General features: G+C 50.9%; 1 protein-coding gene across 2 annotated transcripts; it reads right to left on the bottom strand.

Moving 5' to 3' along the window:
* Nucleotides 1-902: 902 nt before the first annotated feature.
* BAG3 (BAG cochaperone 3) lies at nt 903-24,547 on the bottom strand. Of its 2 annotated transcripts, none has more exons than XM_047761520.1 (4): nt 24,019-24,547; nt 7,892-8,218; nt 5,424-5,828; nt 903-2,264 (listed from the first exon to the last, which is right to left on the bottom strand). In XM_047761520.1, exons 1-4 carry the CDS (start codon nt 24,202-24,204, stop codon nt 1,458-1,460), a joined length of 1,725 nt encoding a protein of 574 aa, XP_047617476.1. In that variant the 5' UTR covers nt 24,205-24,547; the 3' UTR covers nt 903-1,457. The 2 variants fall into 2 exon arrangements, with proteins under 2 accessions (XP_047617476.1, XP_047617477.1); XM_047761521.1 differs by having other exon boundaries at nt 903-2,261; nt 24,019-24,519.
* Between the last annotated feature and the right edge of the window lie 246 nt (nt 24,548-24,793).

The raw sequence follows: 24,793 nt of genomic DNA, 5'->3' as shown, positions 1-24,793 counted from the left end.
TTAGCAGTCAGCTTGTACTTCTCAAATGAGTTCAGCCTGCAAAGACGTTGGCGGGTCCCATCGGAATGACTTCAACCTTTCTCATCAAGCTGAGAGCGGCAAGTTCACCAGCGGGTATTTTTGTGTGGCATCGTCAGGCACCCATATTAAACTCAATACAGTCATGAGGAATTCAGCTTGGAGCTCTTAAGTCAGCGTGCTCCCTGGCAGTTCCAAGATCTCAGGCCCATCTTCCTCTCTCTCCTCATTTTCAGGTTTATTTGGCCAAGGACTTAAGAAAACAAAATCTAGCACATGTCCACCTTCTGGGGCTGTGGTCCTTCCCAAGCTCTTTTAAAAATGTGAGAACAGGAAGATCTTCCACTCAGCAGCTTCAGAGAGCAGCTGATCCCTAACCCCAGTGACTTCTAGGAACCCAAGCTGGGAAGATAACCTGGTCCTGGGCTGGTTTGGTGACCCAGAGAGCGTCAGATAAAGATGACCCCAAGACTCTCATAGAACACGTGCCCAACCCCGAGCAACCTGCATAGAACGCTTTGGCCAGCCTCCAGCAACATTGGAGACTGGTTTTCCCATGCACTTTTGAACCCACTCAGCCCCCTGATGGGGCTTAGGATGGCCTGGGGTCAGGTGGGCAGAGATGGACCTTGGCCAGGGCAGGCTGAAGAGGTGTGACAGGCACATTCCCATTAGCTGAGTTCACAGCTCTGGGCCTTCCCAGGCTCTAGCTGCAACCTGAGACTGAAAATGACTAGGACTCATTGTCTCATGCGCCGGACCAAAAGAGATGTTACGAATCCCAGAACAGGCTTGTAAATGCATCTGCTGTTCATTTTTCCTGAAGCCGGCAAGAGACTGTCTTGATGCTGCCCTTCTTCAAAGTTGAGAAACCACAGAAGACATTCAGAGTTACGTTATTACTTTATTTCCTTTTTTTTAAAGTAGCATTAAAGTCATCCAACATACAGATATATTCCTATGGCTCCATACACATTTTATGTCATCTAAAGTATTTTAGCTATGAGATGATGAAGGTCATCCCATTAAAATGGCAACATTTCTGAAAAATGGGTTTCATACTTAGTGATGGGAAACTGACTCCCTGCCTAACTGCCCCCCCGCCCCAGTACTCCTTCGGTCCAAAACTATAGGAAGACAGTTCACAGCCATGGCTGACATCCGGGGCCCATACAGAAAGGGCCCAAAAACAATAAGCGATGGGGTTAAACTTCTGTAACAAGCAACTTATTTGTACAGAATAATACAGAAGAAAAGCATCGTTTTCCTTTTAGCCCTTTCATTAGTGTGTTTTGCCTCCACCCAGGTTACTGCGTATCAAGCGGCTATGAAGAGTAAAAACCAACTGATTTTAAGTCCCTGAAATGCATGCAACTTAAAATTCCCTAACGCACACAATCAGTTCCCAGCCTCCAGGTCTGATTTTTATTTAGTGGAGACTACGGTGCTGCTGGGTTAGCAGCTGCATCTGTCGTGCTGCTGGGGTTTGGAGCTGCTGCTTCCTTGGCTTCTGGCTGCTGGGTTTCAGTTTTGAGATCCTCTTCATTTCCCGTACTTTTCTTGCTCTTGTCTGCTGCCATCTCCATGATTTCCTGCAGTGGCTGATCGGTTTCAAGAGAGCTGGGCTGGAGTTCATAAACCTGGACTTGACCTGGGACATCGATTGCTTTCTGTTCAAGTTTTTCTAGAATGGTCTGAACCTTCCTGACGCCGTCTCTCCTGGCCTGGCGGACATCAGCTCGTCCCTCAGGGTCTACCGAATCCAGGGCCAGTAGCTCTTTGGTCAAATACTCTTCTATCATCAGGTACTTTTTGTCTGTCTTCTTGCCTTCAAAGTTGTCCACAGCCTGCTCCAGCCCTTGCACCTTCTCCAAGATAGCTTCCACTTTCAGCACACCTGGATGTTTTGGGGGAACTTCAGCTTCTCCTGGTTTTGGGGGTGTGGCTTCTGCAGGGGCAGGGCTGGGGGCTGCTCTCTCTTCCGCAGCCACATTTTTGGGGGAAGAGGGGACAGCAGGAGGGGCGGGGCTGGGAGGAGAAGGCGCTGGAGCAGAGGAAACTTTTATTTCCACCTTCTCAGAGGGAGGCTGGGGCTTCTGCGCAACAGGCTGGGAATCTGCCTCCTTGCGGATCACCTGAATCGGGATGTGTCCAGGAAGGAGATCTGGTCCAGCTGGGCCTGGCTTGCTTTCTGGTTTGTTTTCAGGTTGGGGGACAGGCGAAGGTTCTCGATGGGTCATGGGCTGCTGAGAAGAGGCAAGGACACAGAGATGGTTTTAACAACTGGCTGAGAATGACACACTAGTTTGTAGCTAGCACAGACTAGAAGAAAACAGAAATGACTTGCAAAAGTTTAACAGTATAGGAGTTCCCGTCGTGGCTCAGTGGTTAACGAACCCAACTAGCATTCCTGAGGACTTGGGTTCGATCCCTGGCCTTGCTCACTGGGTTAAGGATCTGGCGCTGCCGTGAGCTGTGGTGTAGGTCACAGATGCTGCTCAGATCCTGCATAGCTGTGGCTCCGGTGTAGGCCAGCAGCTACAGCTCTGATTAAACCCCTAGTCTGGGAACCTCCATATGCCATGGTAGTGGCCCTAAAAAGACAAAAAAAAAAAAAAAAGTTTAACAGTATAAAAGATTCTTGGCATCAACCAACAGCTATTATGAAATAAAACTATGATAAGTGTCACGTATGTGACCAAACTATTGTTACGCTTCCATTCGTTACCTTGGTCTACTGGTCTGTCACCTCTCATTGAATTTTTCTGGAGATGGTATTCTTATGGCAATACAAAGAAAACCAATATAATTTTGAAAAATGAAAATGCCAGAAACACATGCCAAGTGCTGAGTTACTCCAGCTTAAGGCAAAGTCCTGGGTGACTCAGACTTTCAGGTGATGGAGCCATGGAGTAATTATTACCACTTGTCTCCATTATGCTGTGACAGTCTCTGCTCGGGGTGTGACCGTCCCATCTCCTGTTTCAGAAAAGTTATAATTGTGTGTTTTTTTTTTAAACCTATGACAAGCCTCATGGTTTCTGCCCAGACTGATGTATTTTTTGAGAATAAGCAAGATGCCTAAAATGGGTAACCTTGTAAGAATTCTGCTGGGACACACTTGTGCCAGAGCTAACACTCAGCTGGCAGCACTTCTTCAATGTTACTGTAAGCTATGCCACATTAAAAAAAAATGAACGACGCTTAAAACTGAAGTATCGTGGTTCATCTATCATTTAAGTGAGTATCTAAAACACCCTTGTTCCCATTGCAGCTCATTGGTTTCAGAACCCAACTAATATCCATGAGGATGCAGGTTTGATCCCTGGCCCCCCTCAGTGGGTTAAGGATATAACATTGCCCTGATCTGTGGTGTAGTTTGCAGACATGGCTCAGATCTGGCATGGCTGTGGCGGAGGCCAGCAGCTGCAGCTCCGATTTAACCCCCTGCTTGGGAACTTTCATATGCTGCTGGTGTGGCCTTAAATAAACAAACAAACAAACAAACAAAACCCTTAAAAATCTCACACACTCTGACTTCATCAACTGGGAAATAAGAGTTGGACTACATTATTTCTAATGTACTTCCAATTCAAAAGGCTAAATCCCACTATAATGTTCAGTTAGATCAAATCTTTGCAAGCCTCCAAAAAGGGATCTTTGAACAAGCTATAAAAGGGAGGCCACCACAAACAAGGTTAAAGGAAGTGGAAATAGGATTAAATATTGTCTCACCAATTGCAGAAAATACATGGGAAAAATATGAGTAGAAATATCTCCAGCTATGCAAATGGGGACTTCTTTCTCATTTGAAAGGATTACTGAGTCTGAGTAAAGATCTGACACATACCTGGCTGACTGAACACCCAGCAACCTCCTTTTCCATCAAATCTCTTCTGCCAACCCAGATGCCTTCAGCTTTGGCTCTTACCGCTCATGAACCAGCCACATGCTCTTCCCTAGGTTTGGGTTTCCATGGCTGAATTAAGTGACTTTGGAAACACTTTAGAGGGGATGCCCTGTGGCTTGTACTCTTCAAAAATATCAAGGTCATGAAAGCAAAGAAAGACCAAGAAACTGTTTCTGATTAAAGGAGACTAAAGGGAAACGACATTTACAGGTAGTGCTTGTGGTCCTAGATTAGATCCCGGAACAGGGCAAGGAGATTTGCTATAAAGCAGACTTGAAAATAGACTGTGTGTAAGATAACAATGCTGTAAGGATGTTACATTTCCTGCGTCTGATAATTCTACTGTTATGCATGAGGTCTCCCTCTTAGGAAAATATATGCTGATGTTTTTAGGGATAAAGGGGCATGATATCTACAGCTAAATCACAAACAATTAAAACATACAGGTAATATGTAGAGAGAGGAAATGATGAAGCAAATGTAGCAAAATGTTAACAAACAGCATATGGGTGAATCTTTGCTTTCATGACCTTTACATACACTGGATTTCTCTTCTCTAAGGTTGAAATCATTTCCAAATAGAAAAGCTTAAAAAAATAACAATAAAAGGATGGTGCTCTGTTTCAGGGTCCTGGACAACGTCACTATTTACAGTACACGTGTCGATGAGGGGCTTTCTTCCTAAAAGCTGTGGATGAGAATTCACTTAGTTGCTGAATGTCCTCATGTAACCAGAGCCCTTCTTCCCAGGAACCAGCGCCCACATGTCTCCACTAAAGGAGGGGTAGACCCGTGCCTGTAACTCTGACCAGGCAGGAAGGAAAGTCTCCCATCCCCCCAGCCAGCCGGGCATCAGCCAGGTAACATAAAGGAGGAGAAAGGATGGGACGTGGTCCCTGTGGTCAAGGTCCGAGCAGCTTAGGAGAAGAGATGAGCACTTCTGAAATGTACAGAATAATCAGATGCACAACTGTAAGGGACCCACACGAGACACCGTGGGCAAGATGAGGGGGCTTCATGGAAGCGGCAAGACTGGCTCGTCCCTTGAAGGACGAGGAGAGCTTGGATTGTGAAGGCATTTCAGGAAGCGGGTTCAGCATAAGCAAAGGCACAAAAGAGGAGATATAATGGATGGGCCTGCAGAGTGGGGAAGGGCTATCAGTGCGCAGGAGACACCAGGAGTTTGAAGGACCCTGAAAGAGTGGGGTGGGCACTAGGACACGTGGGGCCCAGGTGTGTGTGTGATGCCATGTTCTGCCTACTGTTTCCCATCGTGGTGGTTGGGGCTCTGCCCCTGAGGCAGCTACAATGAAAAATGAGCAAAAGCTGTAGAGAGTGCTGAAGGTTCCCAGTCCTTGCCTGCATTTCTGCTGACAACCAGTCATGTGCAAGATCTTACTTTCCCCCCCTTACACGTGTGTAAACCCGGAGGGGCTGGTCGGGGGGCCCCTGGGCACCTGCGCAGAGCCCTCTGGCCCGACACCGACTTCCATACCTGAGGCCTGTCGACCATGGTGTGCATGCGGAGGGACGGTGGGGAGTGCACCGGCGGGCTGCTTCTGGCCGGAGAGCCCTCCCGGCTGGACGTGCCCCGGACTGGTGACCGGAACGGGGATGCGGCCCACGTGGTCCGGGGCTCCCAGTCATCCCCCTGGATCTTGTGGTACACAGGCTGGTGGGTCTGGTATTCACCCTGCTGAGCTGGGTAGTGGGTCTTCTGGGCTTGGTGGAAGGAGGGCTGGGCTGCCGGCCGGGTGACATTCTGCTCATGTATCACAGGGATGGAGATGTAGCCCCGGGGGAGTTGGTGACTGCCCAGGCTGCTCCTGCCTGAGGAGGAAGGCAGGCTGGCTGAGGAGGATGAGGACGAGCAGTCTGAGGCAGCTGGAGATTGGGACCGCTGCAAGACACAAAGGGCAGACCCGGCCCCATGAATGACCCTCTGCCTGGCCCTCCACTCAGGGCAGCAAGTTTTTTTGCTTTTTGTTTTGTTTTTGCTGCACCCGGGGGGGCATATGGAAGTTCAAGCCCCAGCCACTACAGAGACAAGGATGGGTCCTTTACCAACTGCACCCCAGCAGGAACTCTGAACAACAGATTTATTACGACCTCCTATCTGAAAGCCTTTACATAGTCAGAATGTAGTGTTAAGATTGGGAGCTCAGGAGTCAAGAGGCCTGGGCTCAGATTCTTAACAGCTCAAGAGCTTTAGGAGCCACATTCAAAATACAGAAAAGATGGGAGTTCCTGTCGTGGCTCAGAGGTAAAGAACCTGACTGGTATCAATGAGGACGTGGGTTTGATCCCTGGCCTTGCTCAGTGGCTTAAGAATCCAGCGTTGCAGTGAGCTTTGGTGTAGGTTGAAGACATGGCTCAGATCCTGCATGGCTGTGGTGTAAGCTGGCAGCTGCAGCTCTGATTTGACCCTTAGCCTGAGAGCTTCCATATGCTGCCAGTGTAGCCCTAAAAAGTGAAAAAGTAAAAATAAAAAAATAAGATAAAATAAAATATATAAAAGAGTGAGCCCTCCCTCCCCCCTCTCTGGGCTGGCCTGAAGGTTCAGGAAACTAGTCCGTGCACGTGCCCCAGCACCAGTGCCACACACAGGGAGCACTTGCTACATTTTACTTGTTGTCACTTCATTTCCTCTTTCCTTTAACTCCTTTCCTGATGATTTACAGATAACTCAGCTGGGCACTGGGAACTGTGTGTGCTGTGCGGACTACGGCAGGCCAGGCCCCCTTCCCTTCCGGGCCCTCTACTTTCTGCTCTAGCAAACCAAGAGGGCGTTTCCCCAGCTGGCTTCTAAGAGCTCTGCTGGAGTTCCCGTCGTGGCGCAGTGGTTAATGAATCGGACTAGGAACCATGAGGTTGCGGGTTCGGTCCCTGGCCTCACTCAGTGGGTTAACCATCCGGCGTTGCCGTGAGCTGTGGTGTAGGTTGCAGATGCGGCTCGGATCCCGCGTTGCTGTGGCTCTGGCGTAGGTCGGTGGCTACGGCTCCGATTTGACCCCTAGCTTGGGAACCTCCATATGCCGTGGGAGCGGCCCAAGAAATAGCAAAAAAAAAAAAAAAAAAAGAGCTCTGCTCACTCAACTTTGTTAAAATTTCTCTGATGGGTCACTTTTGATTTTTACAACAAAAGCGTTACAAATATAACTATTGCTTCTCCAAGAAAGGGAAACGGCCTCCTGGTGTCCCACATTAACCATGACTTTCTGCCCCTGGAGCAAGCACTTGTGCTCAAGAGCAGTGCCAGGGGACGCGATGGGACGGTCTGCCGACAGGAAAACCAAGGGAGCTTATGGCTCAGAAAGCCTACTGGGGTCCATAGCCTCAAATCTCAGCTAAGAACTGGATTAAGAACCCTTCTTTAGACGTTACTGCACAGAAGTATTGGCTTCAGGCTTAAAACCTTAAAAGCAGCTCCCTCCCTGACTTCGAATTTTTGACTTTCTTTTAAACTGTGGGATGCTGTGAAGGCGGGTGCGCTTTCCCATTTCCAATCAATACAGCTCCACGCAGTTAACACCACCTGTCAATAGTGAACTGAATGAACTAACAGAGTACCTCTGTGTCTGGCACAGAGAGCCCCATGGGAATAAGGGACAGCCAATCAGGAGCCAGAAGGCCAGGCTTCCAGTCCCCATGATGCTGTCTCCTACTTCATGCTTTTGGACAAGCTGTTTACCCTTCTGAGCCCGAGTGCTTTAACTACAAAAATAAGCCATGATCCCTGCCCACCTGAAAAAGCAACCTGTGAGGTATGGCAGGGGAATGTGGGCTGGCAAGCCGGCGAGCTTTGCTGGGTGACCTCTGATGCTGCAAGCCAGGCCCAGATGCCCGCATCTTGCCAGCTGCTGCCCCGGGCACCGCCCCAGGGTCTGGGGCAGCCTATGAAGTACGACAGCCGCCACCCTCAGGGTGGTACCCCACAGGCCCGCGAGCCAGGCCTCTCCTTACCTCAGGTCCCTGGGAGGCTGGGGGCTGGGCTCCCGCAGCTGCCACTGCCTGTCCGCACTGCTTATCTGGCTGGGTGGCTTCCACCACACCCCGCAGAGGTGTCTGGGATGTCTGTGGAGCGGTGGGGGCCGCCTCAGCTTGGAAGCGCTGCACCCCCGGCTGGGGGTGGGCAAAGAAGGGGCGCAGCTGCCGGGTCTCAGCGCCTTCGTGGAGGACGGGGATGGGAATGTAGCCTGGCCGGAGCTGGGGGTACACGGCATGGCCTTCCCTAGTGGGGAGTGCCCTGGAGCCCTCCCGCGAAGGCCCGTTCGCAGAAGATGTGGTTTCCTAAAATCAAAGGAGAAGAAACACAGACCAGTCAGAAGTGAGAAGGAAAGACCCCTGAAGAGGAGAAAGAACAGTGCCAAGCGTGCATCTTCCAGAAGGACTCTGGGCCTCGCAGTGTCAGCAAGGACTGCTGAGCACTGGAAGCGTGGGCGACCCCCCTCTCCGCCCTCGACGTCTTCCAGAAAGCCCCCTCCCCTCCAGGGCTGCAGCCTGCCCAGCAGTTTAAGAATTAGAAGCATCAGGAGAAAGCAAGTGAAGCAAGGCATCTCCTGAGCACAGGCAAGGTCCCCGTTTCCCAAACTGGCAGGACAGGTTTCTTTTCCAGATGATAAGACAACAGTGCACCTAGGATTTGCCTGCCTCCCAAATCTTCAGAGACCCAGATCAGAGGATGTGAGGAAGATTCAATTCCAACTTGGTAAATCACAACCAGCTTCTCCGCTTCCTGAAAGGTCCTCATATTTCCTAACAACACAGCACTGTGCTGGACCCAACACAGGCCTGGCCTGGAAACCTGCAGAGAAGGGCCTGGGGTGGGGGTGGGGAGGCTGCCTCCTCAGGAATATTTTCAGAACAAGCCGCAAGAAAGAGAGGACCACAAGGAATGCAGAAGCAGCAGAGGATGCGGACAAAAGCCGGGGATTAATTGTGCTGGTCTTAGGATGCCAACAGAGCCTGCTGGGCGAGGAGCGGCTGGGGTCTCCTGTCCTCTTATGAAGTTCTCCCTTCTGTGGCCTGGCTATTTTGGGACCCTTGAGAAGGCCAAGTTCCAGATGTACCACAGAGAAAGATCTTGTTTCAGACAACAAGGCTGGCCAGTCACTCACTGGGCAATGTCACTTGTCACCAAGCAAAGGCTGGGCAACTGAGGCCAGGGACCCCCATGGCCTGAGGTCCTATCTCCTGAGCACTGGCAGGTCCTTTTATGGAGAAGGGGCTAAGGTCTGTGCCACTTACACACACCTGAGCGGACTATTAAGAAAGAGTGTGATCCTTCCTAACGAGGGATTTGTTTGCAAAAAAAGCTGAAGGCTGAGGCCCTAGGAGCCTCGGGGTGTAATTCTCACTGGGGCAAATCTGGCCAAAAGTAGGGAAAGCCAAGGACTGATCCTGGAAATTAGCCCTCTCATACCCACAAACTGCCTCCCTCCTACTGAGCCCCTGCCTGAGAGGGCCTCCAGCACACAGGAGAGGCAAGGGTGTCACCACGTCCTTGGGGACACCAGACAGGCACTCTCAGATTAGAATACCCACGTGCTCAGGGCGGCGGCATTATTTTAGCCTGCTTAACTCTCAGGTCACCCAAGAGCAGGGAGTAGGTCCAGGCCTCACTTTCAGAATCGAATTCCTGCCACGAGGTGGGCACCGAAAGGCAGGCAGCAAGAGGCAGTGAAGAAACCCTGTGCTGCTCGATGCTGACTCATAACAGGCTGTCAGGCACTTTACTCCACTCGCTGGGGCACCCATCCTTCCAGCCTGGAGCAGGAGCTTGGGCAAGTGCTAGGACGCCGCCTCTGCTGGCTTCTTCCTGGCCACACACAAAAGCCTTGCGCCATCCGCACCGTCCATGGAGCTGACCAGTTGGCCCTCATCCGCCAGGCAACTCCTTCCTGGTGGCTGCTAGGTACCACGGGTTTACCACACCGGTGAGGCATAAGCCCTGCCAATTGGGGGCTTACAAGACACTTTAAGGCTCCATGAAAGAAAGAGGAAGCAAAACCACCTGGAAAGCACAGGAGGCTCTGCAGACGGGGGTGGGGCTGCGGGGCTTTTCCAGCAGGAGGGGGCTTTCCTAGAGAGGACGCAAGTTCATGCTTACCTCTTCTAGTGATGTGATCTGGGGTAATTCTCTTCACCTCTGTGAGCCTTAATCCTTTTTCTAGAAAATGGACCAAGTGACACCCATGTCACAGGACACAGACAGGACTGTCATGAGGTTTTATGAGAGCTTATCAAGAGGGATGCTCAGAAGGCCAAAACGCGTGTGAATTCTCTCCCTAAATAGGCACAGGCTTATGCTACTCAGACCCCAAAGTGTCAAAGGAATCAAATCTGAAGGACAAAGTTATCTGGTGGTGAATGGAGTCAGAATGGCGGTTGGACCTGGAGGAAATGATTGCCTGAAATGGGTCTCGAAAGAACCTTCGGAGGAGACGGCAGTATCCTCTACCTTTCTCTGGGTGGGGGTGGTAACGGGTGTTAGCCTGTGTACAGGCCTCGCTGGCTGTTCGCTTCTCTGGCTCCCCCGCAGGCTGCCCCCTGCCGCAGTCCACCCGCACCATTCAGACTGAACAGGTAGGGCTGCCAAGCCTGCCACCCCTGCACAGCCGGCTGCCGGCAGTGCCCTCCCCGGACACCTCGAAAAGGCCTGGCTGCGGATGGCCCCTCCTGGGGAAAGCCCCCGGGGTCCAGAAGGGACTGAAGCCAGCACGCCAAGAGGTGTGCACTTTATCTCACCAAACATACTTTGTACCTCAACTGAAAGAAAAAAGGGAAGAAAAACAAAAGGAGGAGGGAGAAGGGAAGAGCAGTTCCACCGGCCCAAGGGGTTGTGACAGCAGAGACTGCGGCCAGGGCCAGTATCTGACCTGGGTCTTGGAAACATCTTGGGGACAGTGAAGGGAAGCACACAGTCACTGCAGGGCAGGGGAGGGGGGGAACGGGTGTCAGACCAGCAGCGGGAAAGGGGATGGCATCTGAAGTTGAGCGCTAAGCTGAAGAAAACAAAGCCGGAGGCCAGAGGGTCCCACGCCTACAGGAGTCACCTAGCGAGACGGGAAGAACCTCAAGCAGGAACGAGGACACATCAGGAAGGAGAGGGGTCAGGCACAAGGGTAAAGAAGTGAGGGCAAAGCAGAGCCGAGCACCTGGAAAGGGAGGGGCACCCAGGAGGAGTGGGAGGTGGAGGCGCTAAGGGAAAAGGGCTACGGCGCAGGCGCCAGCTCTGAAGCCAGGGACTGAAATGGTCCTCTCAGGGGTCCAAGCTGGGAGGCAGGGTGGTTACGAGAGGCCTGGAGGCTGCTCTCCTAGAGTCCTGAGGTCTGCACTCCGGGTTCCAAGTGAATTAACGAGCCATTTATGCCATTTAATAAAAAAGCCACACCTCTTCATGCTCATCACCTCTAAAAGAGGCAGGCTCCTCTGCCAGTCCGTGGGGATTTTGTTTAGAACTCGGTGCTTTGGCTGAGTTAAAAAACCACATCACCTCTACAGAGTAGAAAACCAAACACTTCTACATGAATGAGTAATTTACATCAACAATGAAACGCCCATCCATGGCAAGGTCCACACGGGATGCTGATGCCACCTCTGTTTCTACTCTGCTGTCATGAGATTGCTGCCGGCACCAAATACTTCAGTTTTTACTCACCAAAAAGCACCACCTGAAAGAGTTAAATTGCCCTTTCTAACTTCTGTGGTGTTTTCATCACGGTCTAGTTAAAAAAAAGATGTAGTTGTTTTTTTAAGAAAAAAGTTCAGGGAGTTCCCTGGTGGTTCAATGGGATAATGGACCTGGTGCTGCTATTGCTGTGGCTCAGGTCACTGCTATGGCCTGAGTTTGATCCCTGGCTTGGGAACTTCTGCACGTCACAGGCACAGCCAATGAATAAATACATAAAAAGAAAAACGTTCGAAAATGTTTAATATTTCTAACTCTCCTAAATCCATCAGATATGTTCTCAAGTTCAAGCTCAAGTCCAGGAAAAGCCCATTAGAGCTTTTAGGCTTTTATAACATCGTTCCTAGAAGACTCACTCTCACTACCTGCCCCACTCTGACTTCACCAGGGACTGGGGAATCTGCTTCCTCAGGGTCACACAGAAGTGTGACCCCGATAGAGGGACAGAACACCATCACAGTGACCAAGCAGCCAACAGGAGCCCTGCCTCCTCCACGTCATGTCTGCTTAGCTTGGTAAGGAGTGGTGATGGCATTGCAGGAGTCATCTTCCAGCCAGCTCAGCTCATGGACAACAGGAACACAAACATGTGACTCCAGGTAGGAAACAAGAGCCTGACTTTCCCTGCTTACCTCACCGAATTAACTTAGACAATGAATTCATTAATTCTCCTTTGCGTGCTGCATTAAACCTCTGCAGATACCAAAGAACTCCAGGCTAAAAAAGCAGGAAAAATTATCTCAGATGAGCAAACTCTGCCCTCTCAACTGCAAGATATCATTACCAGACAAGTCTGGGGTCAGGTTCTGAGCCTGAGTGACCTCGAGGCTTACCCAAATCTTGTTTGCTTAAGAGCATGTCTGAACTTTGCTACTGATTCTTAGTAACAATGTGGGTGCTAAGGGGGACAGCCAGGTAACTTGGGAAAAGACCGTACTTGGTCCTAAAGTTGGCTCTGCCCCTCAGTTTGTGCATGAAGGGAGCAGCTCACATCCCCTCCCTGGACCTCAGCTTCCTCAGCTGTGAAATGAAGGGGCGGCCCAGGTGCTCTGGAAAGCAGCAGTTCTCTGACCCTAGGGGCATCAGGAGCACCCAGGAAATGCCCCCCAAATGCAGGATCGAAGCTCAAATGCAGCAAAGTCCGACACCAGGTGTGTGGAGAAGCCCAGCCCGGTGGCACGGGGGACACTATCAAAATGAGGTTCCCTCCAGTCCTGACAATCTCCATGACCTCTGATTTCAAGGCCTCTCCTGGCTCTAAACATTTACATAAAACTCAAAGACAAGGAAGAGCTGATGTCACAGAAAGCTAAAAATGACCACTCAGTTAAATCATGTCGGAAACTGCTGGAGCTCAAGGTGCCTCAGAGTTTCACGTGACAAGAGAAGAGGAGGAAGCTGCTGCTCCACGGAAGAACTCCTCGCACCTTAAAAGCAGGAAAGAGCATAAATCATGAAAACAGGCCCTGGGAGCCCCGACTTCAGTTCCACGGTATAGCACTCTTTAAAAAGTGGGCTCAGGAGTTTCTATTTGGCTCAAAATAGTGTCTGTGAGGACTCAGGTTCAATCCCTGGGCTCACTCAGTGGGTTAAGTAAGGATCCAGCACTGCCGCAAGCTTCAGCATAGTTCGCAGATGTGGCTTGGATCTGGTGTTGCTGTGGCTGTGGTGTAGGCCGGCAGCTGCAGTTCCAATTCAACCCCTGGCCTGGAACTTCTATATATGCCACAGGTATGGCCATAAGAAAAAAAAAAGAGAGCTCAGATGGAGCTCCCACTATGGTGCAGAGGGGTTAAGAATCCAACTGGGGCAGCCTGGGTCACTGCAGAGGTTCAGGTTCAATCCCTGGCCCGGCACAGTCAGGATCCAGCATTGTTGCAGCTGTGGCACAGGTCACAGCTGCAGCTCGGATTCAATCCCTGGCCCAGGAACTTCCATATTCAGCAGGTGTGGCCCTAAGGAAAAAAAAAGTGGCCTTGGAGTTCTCTGGCGGCTCAGTGGGTTGTCACTGCTGTGGCTCTTGTTACTGCTGTGGTATGGGTTCAGCCCCTGGCCTGGAAATTTCTGCCTGCTGTGGGCATGGACAAAAAAATTTTTTAAATAAAAATAAGATAAACAAGCATTCTTTTTTTTCTTTCTTTCTTTTTTTTTTTTAAAGCAGGCTTAGAGTTCCTGCTGCGGTGCAGTGGAAACGAATCTAACTAGAATCCCTGAGGATGCACGTTTGATCCACGGCCTTGCTCGGTGGGTTGGGGATCTAGCACTGCTGTGACCAGTGGTGTAGGTTGCAGACAGGGCTTGGATTTGGCATTGCTGTGGCTGGGGCCAAAGCTGTAGCTCCAATTCAACCCCTAGCCTGGGAACCTCCACATGCCCCGGGTGCAGCCCTAAAATGCAAAAGAAAAAAAAAATGGGCTCAACACCTACAAACCACAGCTCCCGTCCGTGTGGTCTGAATGAAAGGTAACCGCCTGCAGGACCTCTGCCTTGACAGCCCTGGGGTCTTAAGTAGGACACAGATTCTCTTAACTGGGTTTTTAGGCCAGGAGAGCCTCCCACCAGTCTGGTAGTGACTTTTACTAATGACACGTCAAAACTTCTAAGACAAAGAAAAATAGATGGAGGGAAATAGGAATCTTGGAACTCCCCGCATAGCTAGGACTTGGATCAAAATAAAGGGGCTTGGTTTTCAGGCAGGAAGCAAAACAAAAGAAAAACTTCCTTTCATTTGAAAAGCACACACAGAGCTGAGCTTCAACCTCCTACCCCAACTTTCCATTTGGTATTTCAGGCTGTAGATCTGAAAGAGGCTGCCAGTGTGATACATAAACAGACATCTACATTCCCAGCCCAACTCAAAATTTCCACTTGACTATAAAGGGTCTCCCTCTGCCCTCAGCCCTATTTGGGGCACATAATGGATACTGGGCAACCTCTGAGCAATAAGCAAAGTCCACATCCACCGAAGTCAGTGAGACAGGAGTCTTTGCTGCCCATCAACTCTGTAAGCAGTCAAGTCCTGGATGACTGGAGGCTTCATGGGACATGCAGATAAAAGTATTCAAGTATGTAGACTTCATTCTGGGATTACCAAGATGGAAGTCCCCATGTGTTTTCACCAGGGAAAACTTTTAAGATGACATTGCTTCTCTCTGCAACTGTATCCAAACATGAAGGAATGAAGGAGCATGAGCCCTCGGCTCCCAGGTGCCATCCTGGACTCCAATCTCACCAGCTGTGTGCCCTCAAACAGGACTCCTTGCTACTAAGACTCAGTCCGCGCCCCCCCCCCCCCAAACTATAAAAATCCCCATGCCTGCCAGGGACTTTTGCAAGATTTAAGTGAACTAGGGCATGAGAAAGTCTTTATAAACTCTGAGCTGTCCCATGCCCTACACATCCACAAATCGTTATTGATGGACTCAGCTTTTCCCAAGCAACAGTTGGTTGAGCCTATTGTTTACAAACTTGTGAATTTGGATCGAACTCCTTAGTGGCCTCGGCTAGTTGCTAATAAGCCTGACAGAGTTAGATGCCCCTGAACCTGAGAGTCTTAAGAGCGCTAATTAGCAGGGATGTCCTTTTCTCTGCTAAGGAATGTAAGTAAAGTTTCACAATCTAGAAGCCAACATGGCCAAAAACAACTCCATGGGTCCAAACCCCTACTCCTTTCTCCCTCCAACGAGCCCAGGCTCTGAAGGGGGCTGCCTTGTGGACGAACTCACCTGGGAGTCTACACCCAACCTGCAGGGATTGTGGCTCCAGCACAGGTGCCCCTGAGACCTAGGGGAGAGCGCCAAGTCAGGCTGGGGCAGGAGGAGCTGCCCGGGGGAGGGCAGAACACCTGCTGGTGTCTCCCCAGGGTGTGGAGTGGTAGCCAGGCCACAGGTGGGTGTGTCCTGCTGAAGGGAGTTGCTCGGGGCTCAGAGTCCCCCACCCCCTGGAGCCCTCCTCTAGGATTCAATGGAGCAGAGGTGGCCCAAGGTCACATGAGAAGTTACTACAGAACCAGGCAGAGAACCTCAGTCACCAGAGTCAGCTCCTGAACTCAACAGCTTCAGGGAAATTAAAAGCGATCTACCTCTCCTTCAGGAGAAGAAAATAAATAAATAAATGGGTAGGGATCTGCTTTAAACAATCTAAAGCCACAAATCACAGATGGGAAAGTACCCCAAATTTTCATATCAAGAAAACTCTTGTCTGAATTTAGATAAAGAGACCTCTCCATCCCCATGGGTGCATGTCCATGGGTTTCTGGAGGTCTGGTCTCAGACTCAGGTGGAACACTGGTCACTCATCAGGCTCCTCCGCCCGTGAGACACCAACCATGCAAAGCATTTGTTGGTATCAGGGTTCTGGGCTTCACTAGACACGCATTTTGTGCAAAACACAATTTTCAAGAGAAGAAGTCTCCAATTCATCAGCTACAGCTCAGGCAAGGGGAGGCTCTGAGGGATGGAGGCAGCCTTGGGGTGCATTTCTGGGGGGACTCCCTCCCACCCTACACAGCTTCCCAAAGCATCCCACCCCCAACAACCACACTCCCCCACAGGGGTGGTGGCAATCAGAACCCGCTCCCATTCACGGTGACATTTCTACCCCTTAGAGCTGGGTCTAATACACCTGCAGGTGACCAGCCAGCCATTTATGTGGCTCTGTTTCCCCCCTGACACCACTGGGCACCTGGTTGCTGCAGGCACTGTCCTTGGGCCTGTGCAGAGACTCCGAGGGAGACCCTCCCCTCAAGCAGTGGGGGTTGAGGGTTAACACAGCGCCCCCACAGAACAGAGGATACACGATTCCCCTGGCCCTTTGGGGGTGAGTCCACAGGTAATGGGGCTGCAGAGGCTCCAGAAGGCCAACAGGTGAAGACCTGACCCCATGCTGTACCCCCGAGTGACTGCCCAGCTCCTCCTCCCCTCCCGAGGGGCACAGGAACCCCCAGGGAAGGAGGCTGAGGGCGTCCAGATACTGTGGAAGGAGTCAGCTGAAGTGGTTCCAGGGGGCTAGGAGGAGGCCGTGCCCTGAGAAACAAGACCTCATGCTCATCAGGACCCGACAGACCCACGTCCAGCCAGCACTGGCTACTCACGAATCCCCTCCCCTCCGACTGCCTGGTGAGGGCGGGGCCTGTCTCCACCGCCCTCACGTGTTGGGTCGGGCCCTGGCTCGTCGCTGCCCGTTTTCAGGAGGGAAGGCTGAGGCTCGGGGAGGATGAGCCATTTACCTGAGACACCAGAACCCAGTTGTGTCTGACACCAAAGCTGGACAGAGGTGAACCCTTAGCTCTTCCTGCACATCCCGCTACGGGGTGATGATGGCAACCCCTCCCCTTCCCGGGGTGAAAGGCAGCAGGAGGGAAGGCACTTCCCTTCACCCAGTGGCGGAGCCGGGCTGAGGCGCAGACCTGGAACATTCAGTTCGGTGCGCTCTGGGTCAGGGAGCCAGGGCTCGATGCTGAGTCACTGCCTGGCTGTGGCAGGGCAGCGAGAGTGAGGGCACTGGGCTCACTTCTGAGTCACCACAGCCGCAGGACTCCACACTCGCCCCGGGAGGAAGCCCAGCTCGAGCCCAGCAGGAGAGCCGGTCCTGCTCCGCCGCAGGGTCTGTGCAACAATCCCGAGGACTCGAAAGCCCGCGGCAGCCGCCTCGGCCCCTCACACGAGCGCGATCCTGCCTCCCTGCCGCCTCCATCTCTAAACCGGCCGCTCTTTCACCGCCCAGGAAGATGTTTTCAAAGAACTGAAAAGAACTACAATTCTACCTCAATTTAAAGTAAATTACACTTTCAAGAAACCAAGGAAGTTGCTTCAAAATAGGAAATGTCTGTTCTTCAACAGGACGCGAAGGACTTTGCAGGGCAAGGCTCCCTCTGTCCGTCACTAGGGACCCAGCCCTGTGGAGGCAGGTGTTTACAGGCTCCTCATGCAGGCAGTGAGTGACCTACAGCTCTGGCTCTTCAGAACTGACAGGGAAAGAGGGGCTTCGCCCTGCAGCACCCGAGCTTCCTGCCAGCCGCCTGGACCAAAAAACTGCAAAGAAAACCCCGAAGAGAGACGCCTTCTACAGAGCGGAGGCTGCTCTCTGCGGCTGTGGCTTAGCGACGTCTGGCAGCGAACCAGCCTCCAAGATGCTGTGTCACTGGTGAGGACAGAAGAGAGCTCCTGCAGACCTGTGAGGACGACCTGAGGGAAGCAATACCCAAGTCCCCTGTGGAGAAAAGGCCATTCAGAAAATTCAGTGAGGAACATTTGGGAGCCCAGGATACCACTGTTTAGGGACCGACAGCAGGCTGCCCACGACACCCACTTTAATAAGGGATGCTTTTCTTCAACCTGCCTGTCCGCTCCGGAGCCCAGGCCCACGTTTTACTGTTCTCCACGCAGAATCCTTCGATTTTACTGAGCCTGTAGACCCTGCCAGGCCCCCAAGAGGCAGAAAGATGAAAGAGACACAGACTCTGCCTCTGGAACGCTCAGCCCACAGGGACGTGACCCCAAGGCAAGGCAGAAAAGCACTCCCTTTTGAAGGAAAGATTCAAATTAAAGTAATGTGGAGTCCAGAGCAGGGACAGCTTGCTTCCAAGTGGAGAGACGTAGCAAACGTCTTGAGGAGCATGGCACTGAAGGGGAGAGAACTGTCCTCTATATGGCATTTAACACCACGACTTGCAGAGAACGGGCATGCAAAAATTTAGGATGGGATGAATGAGTGAGTGAAGACAAGGGCCCAGCTTCTAAGTTCAGACCCAGGCTCCAGAAATGAGCCAACATTTCTGATCAGCTGTAAAGAGGTGGACTCAAGGCTGTTTATCACCAGGGCTGTGCCTGGCAAGATCTGAACATAAAGGAGACGCCATCAGGCCTATGAGCAGCCAGTCTGTCTGTCACCGGCCTGGGGGTAAACCTCTGGCCACAGCAGTGTCTCTGTTCTGTCACAGCTGACAGTCCTCGGGCCCTCTCTCTCCAAATCTGTTTCCTTATGCATAAAGTGCATGTGACAGCATCCATGATCTGCTCTGAGGATTTAAAGAGAAGAGGTTTGTAACAGCACCCACCTGTGTCTACAACATGTATATAAATAAATATGTTGACAGACCAAAAAAAAAAAAAAAAGGTTCATTCCTCCCTAAAGAAAGTCTCTCCGACTAAGCTCCTGCAAGCTGCCTGGCTTGCTGAGAAGCTGCCAAGGCCCCCAAAGAAATCGTCATAGAAATATGTGAAGACTTAGTAACATGAGCTATCTCACACAGCCACACAATGCCAAACAAGGGCTGGAGATCAACTTCCACATCTGCAAAAGGAGGGCATTTGGAGCCCAGCTTCCAAGTCCAGCTGTGAGGCTGAGGGCTGAGGCATAAGAGGATCATGGGGGTGCAGAATGGAGTCACAAGCCCCGGGCAGCCAGGAGGGGCTGGAGAATTCCAGAGTCAGGTGTGAGAGAGGTTTCCTCAATGTTCATCAGCACTAGAGGGTCCTCAGAGGTTCCCAATAAGCAAGGCCTTTGTCATCTGCTGCTCCCAGTTTTCATATATAGGGTGTCTTAAATATGTAGGAGCAACATTAAAACAGCAAAAAACATGAAGGAGAAAGAGTAGGTTTTTATTATGCATCATTTCCTAATTTTTATGAAAAATACCAGATCATTAAAAAATGTCAATAGGAAGTAATAAACATGCACGGTGGTTTATATAAGGCAACTGTGTGTCGTTCCAGAAATGAGGACAGTGCTAATCAAGCCTCATGGGTGGTATGAAGCTTTCTGACTCACAAGCAGCCCCAACAGCATCAAACAACTAAGCCTTCCCAGCCCTGGCTAACGTCAAACGCCGCCACAGTTCCTGTGCACTGACTCTCCCCTTGTAAAGGGCAAATATACTCTACGAAACAGGCGACAAGTTATGCTCAGTTCTTGCATAATCCAAACACAGACTGTTCTTTAGAGGGGAAAATGAAGGTCCTGGATGAGCTGGACTCGAAAGGCATGTGGCCATGTTCTTTATCCACCCCCAGCAAATAGCTAGCTATTCATCAGTCATAAAGAAATTTGCCCCAGAATAACTGCAATTTGCTGAAAATACAAAGCGCAGAATGGCCACTCATTTCCTGACTGTGTTCTGATTCTAAGAGGTAAACACGTTTGCAATCGATCTGCAAAGAGCAAGATGATCTCATCTTTAAGAAGATTCAGGAGGCTCTGCTGAACATGAAGCAGAACAAATGGGTCTCTTTACTTCAACTGTAATTCAAAACATTCCCTAACCTATATGGGACAAGACTCTGAAAAAGAGTGGATATGTGTATATTATAATTGAATTACTCTGCTGTACAGCAGAAATTAATATGACATTTTAAATCAATTATATGTCAATACAATTTTAAAAAATGAGAAACAAAAAACTAGAACAAAACAAGATTTCCAATTTCCTCTGAAAGGATGTTTCTGCCTGTCTCTCACAGAGCCTGAGAATAATCTGTCAAGTTATAGTGGTGAGACTCTGCTAGGACAGGAAGACAGGAAGGAAAGCTCTGACTTGCTCCTTCCTGGGGTTCAGAAGGGTCTTGGGACACCTCCCCACACCCTGGCACTGCCACTCCGCCAGGCTCAGCCCTACCTTCACTCTCCTGGAAGCCAGCACTGGCAAAGTTTCACCACGAAGGAATGGAGGCTTGGCCAATGGCTCTGCAGGTTAGATGTTGAGCAGGAGCCCTTGAAGATGCCAAGGCCTATGCAGGCGCACACGATGTCCCAGCTCATCGTCCATCAGTGGCTCCCAAATGCCAGTCTGGCAGAACAAGAACCATCAGGGGAGCTTTTCTGACCTACAGACTTCTGAGCCTTACCTTGTGGGATTCAGATTCAACAAAGGTGGTGGGGGGGAACAAGGGGACACACAGCAGGCAACCCCTGTTCTTAAAAGGCTTCTCTGAAGGTTGCCAGGCGTGGGAATCTGTGCCAGGGACCTGGGACCTCAAAGACCTGCAAAGCTGGAACATGGAGGAGGGACTCGCCCTAGTCCCTGGGGAGGTTTAGGAGGGAGTGGCTCAGCGCCTCTCTCCAAAGTATCTGGCTTCCGTTTACTTAGCAAGGAAAGCTTAGAGGAGCGGCTGCACTGAAACTGTACATCTCCTGACTCCACAGTGGATGCCAAACTCTCTGCCGGGGAAGGGGCCGGGACTGGTACGAACTTGCCAGATTAGTGGGAAGCCCACGTGTGCAGAAAATCAATATCCAGGAAGAGCACAGGTGGGGAGGTTCAGTGGCTCAGAGTGGAACTGGATAAGGCCCAAAGCCTTGGCCTCTAGCTGCCGGCCTCTGCAAAGGGAGGACAAGGCACTTGCTTTCACTCCCCCCCCCACCCCCACTGTAAAAATGGGGAGGAAAAGAGACTCTAACAACCTCAGGGGAATGGGGGAGGATCATCTACAAGGCAGCAGAGGATACTAATAAACCAAAGTTCTAGTCTTTTTCTTCTTTCCATGAAAGCCACTCCTTTAACATTCGGAAACTGTCTTGCCCCAAAGAGGGCTTTTCTCTGTTTTTCGTGCTCAAGGAATAGCTCTTTACTGACTGACAGCATCTCCTCTTGAAGGCAAGGATGCTTGATGAGTCTTCTTAGCTCAGCTCCTCTAAAACTACCTTTCATTTTCAGACAGAGCCCTTTTCTCATTCCTCATTCACAAAGCAAGTTCTGGTGTTCCTGCCATGGCTCAGCAGAAACGCATCTGACTAATGTCCATGAGGATGCAGGTTCCATCCCTGGCCTTGCTCAGTGGGTTAAGAATCTGGCGTTGCCGTGAGCTATGGTGTAGGCGCAGACATGGCTTGGATCCCACATTGCTGTGGCTGTGGCATAAGCCAGCGGCTACAGCTCCGACTCAACCCCTAGCCTGGGAACCTCCATACACCACAGGTGTGGCCCTAAAAAGACAAAAATAAATAAAAAGAAAGCATGTCCCAGTATAAGGTAATAGAGAAAGATTTTCCATCATATTTACTCTGCACTATGGGGTCATAAGTGACAGTGAATTAGCCACACAGACGTTCTATGTATATCAAAGCACAGGCTTGAAAGCAATGAAGCCCATGGAGCTAATGAACCGAATGTTAGTTTTCTCCTTATGATGTGGTGCCATGCTGACAAATCTCAAGTAATTAATCTGGTAAAGAGAGTTCTTTTCTTGAGTTGAACACACCCAGCCATCACCACCCAAGTAGTGTTCCAGTCTACAAATTTCAGTGTTTCATAAAAATTTAAGACATTTCTATCTTCTTCTGAACAGATCCACTGCCTCTTATCAGAACCTTCTGGTATAGTTCTCTCTTTTCTATTGGTTGCAGCGGAGTGACCTTTGGAAACACAGTTGAACTCTCTGGGTTTATTTCTTAGATAAATGAGACTGAGCTAAAAGATCTGTAAGGACCTTTCAACCTTAAAATTCAGATTGTTAAATTTTCACATCAACTTTTCCAGGATCAGAGTTCTTTTTGGTTGAGTAGCTCTTATTTTCTACTTGGGAAGAACAATAACAGTAATTCAACCTGGTTTTTCCCCCTTAAGAAGGTTTATGAAACCACAGCCTGACCCATCCACTGTGCGGGTACACAAAGATCTCAACCTGCTGGGTGAGTTTCACATTGAAAACAAAGTGCCGGGAAGGTGGGACTTACACTGCACTCACAGTGGATATGTTCAAACTTGATCCTCATTCACCACCAAGGATACCACTGGATTCTGACATCCCTGTCTCTACAGGACGTTAGTCTCAAAATGACAACCTTTTTCTTTTTTTCTTTTTTGGTCACAATAAGGACCTCTTCCCTGGAGACTGCAGTAACAGAGGGGGACTGAAATGGGCATTAGTTTCACTCAACAATGGGCTGAACAGACACAGAAAAAAAAAAAAAGAAGTATCTGCAGTCATGACCATCCCAGCTAATTACAGCCTCTTGTACTAATTTTCAAAAATAAACATACAATTAATTTCTTATAAATGTAAGTTGCTAAATATACCCTGTCTCACTGTTGGGCACCAGAACTTTATACACACTTTTAAGAAAAAAGTACATTAAAATGAAAATGGGTAACAGATCTTTCTTCTGAAATAATGACTTACAAAGCCTTTAATTTGGTGAATTTTTAAGTCTTCAAAATAACTTACCAGCTCGTGACTTTCATTTTTATTTTGCCCAAACAACATTAACGCTACCCTTAACGTAGACCTCTTTTTGCCAAGCTTTATCTTTTGAAAAAGCTCAAATGGACAGAAAAATCACGAGAAAAGTACAGTCATAATTTTTTAAACAGACTCATTCCGAGTTTATATTTTCAAAATTTCAGGCTCCTAAGGATTAAGAATATATACCCTTACATAAATGTAAATAAGGCATACATCTGTATTCAAAAAAGCATTACTACTCAATTATTTGTGTATTAGAAACAAATCCTGGGTATTGTAGTAACATAACAAGGAAAGGAATGTATTGCCATTTAAAAAAAACAACACTTTTTCTCGCCAGTGTGAGGCAATGTCTAAGTCAATAGCCAACTAGGCGACAGTCTCACGTCTTTAGTTTAAAATTGCCTGGGAGAACAGCATCTTTTTTTTTTTTTTAACAAGTCATTCTAGAATATATTCTTATCGAAAACAGTTTCAAACAAGAATACAGTTTTAATTTCAAATTCAAGGGGGGGGGATGTATTTACGTCAGTCTCCTGAGTCACTCTGTGCCTCAGGTGGGAGACTGAAGTCAAGATACCCTCAAGCAAGTTCTGGAACTTTGGGAGGTAAAAGTCCTTAGAGATCCTAAGAGACCCCCCCATCCAAGCTTGCCAAAGGCCCCCTGGCGTCCGACCAAGCGTGATCAGCAGAGTGAAACCAGGCTCTCAGCCCTGGAAGCCGGGCGGAGGCCGCGGCGGGGCCTGGCCCGGGCCTCCGAGGCTGACCAGGCCGATCGCCCCTCACCTCCTGGCCCACGGCCCCTCGAATCCAGCCGGTGGAACGGACCTGGCACCACGGGGCGGGTCGCACTTCCCGCCCGACCTCCGGAAACCAGATGCAGCCCAGAGAGGACAGTCCTCCCCGGGGCCTCCCCCTCGCCCCGACGCCGGCCAAGGGCGGGCCTGGGGAGGGGGCTCCTGGGACGCGGCAGGCCGACTCCTGAGAGCTGGTGTCCTCTTGGGGGTCTGTATGTTCCCAGTGGCCTTCACTGACCTCTGGGACACCGGCGCGGGCGGGCTGTGGCCGGCAGGCACCCTGCTCCTCGCGTCACCGCAGCCCGGCCCAGTCCAGCCCGCCACCCCAATCCCCGCAGCCCTGTCCCGCCGCTCGCCGTCGGGGCGCGGGGAGGTGGGGGTGGGGGGAAGTGCTGGCCAGAGTGCAGCTCGGGTCCCGCTTACCTTGGGGCCCTCGGGGGGCACGCGCGGGTCGTTCCACGTCGTGGTGCGGCTGTTGTGGTCCACGAAGAAGGGCCAGCCGGTTTGCGGATCGATCTTGATTTCCCAGCCGGGGGGCAGGGGGTCGCGGTCGCCGGCGCCGTTGCCGGACGCCATCTGAACCATCGGCGAGTGGGTGGCAGCGCTCATGCTGGGTCGGGGTCGGCCCGGAGGGGCAGCCGCCGGGGTGCCGGGTCACAGGGTCGCGGGGTGCCGGACTTCCAGGCGCAGAGTGGCTCGCTGGCCGAGGCCGGAGCTAGAGTCGTGAGGGCTGCCGACGTGTCCGGGAAGCCGGCGCTGGGCACCTTTATGAATTAAAGGAGGGGGTGACGTGGCCGGAGAGGGCTGGAAGTGTCTGGAAATAGCCTCCACGCTGCCAAAGGGGAAGGAGGAGATAAAGGGAGGTAGCAACTGGCCGGCTAGAAACTTCTGGTCCCATCCAGAGAAGTTGGCGGCGGCGAGGGCTGGATGCGGAGCTCCGCCCTGAGTCATCGGCTATAATCGTGGCGGGGCGGGGCGTGGGCGTGGTCACGGGCGTGGCCTCCCTGCCGCCCCTCCTCCACCCCACCTCCTCCCTCGCGCCAGCTTCCTGGGTGGGTGTATCCCGGCTGAGACAGCCTCAGGGTGGGCCAAGGTGCACCCGAGGCATCTCCCTGCTGCTGGCTGACTGGACCAGCGAGCCCCAGGGACGTCGTCTTTGTGTCCTGGGCGGTTTCGGTTTTCAGACTGCCTCTTCCTG

Source organism: Phacochoerus africanus, chromosome 15, assembly GCF_016906955.1.
Source record: "Phacochoerus africanus isolate WHEZ1 chromosome 15, ROS_Pafr_v1, whole genome shotgun sequence".
Taxonomy (NCBI): domain Eukaryota; kingdom Metazoa; phylum Chordata; class Mammalia; order Artiodactyla; family Suidae; genus Phacochoerus; species Phacochoerus africanus.
This window is presented reverse-complemented; position numbering and strand designations above follow the sequence as displayed.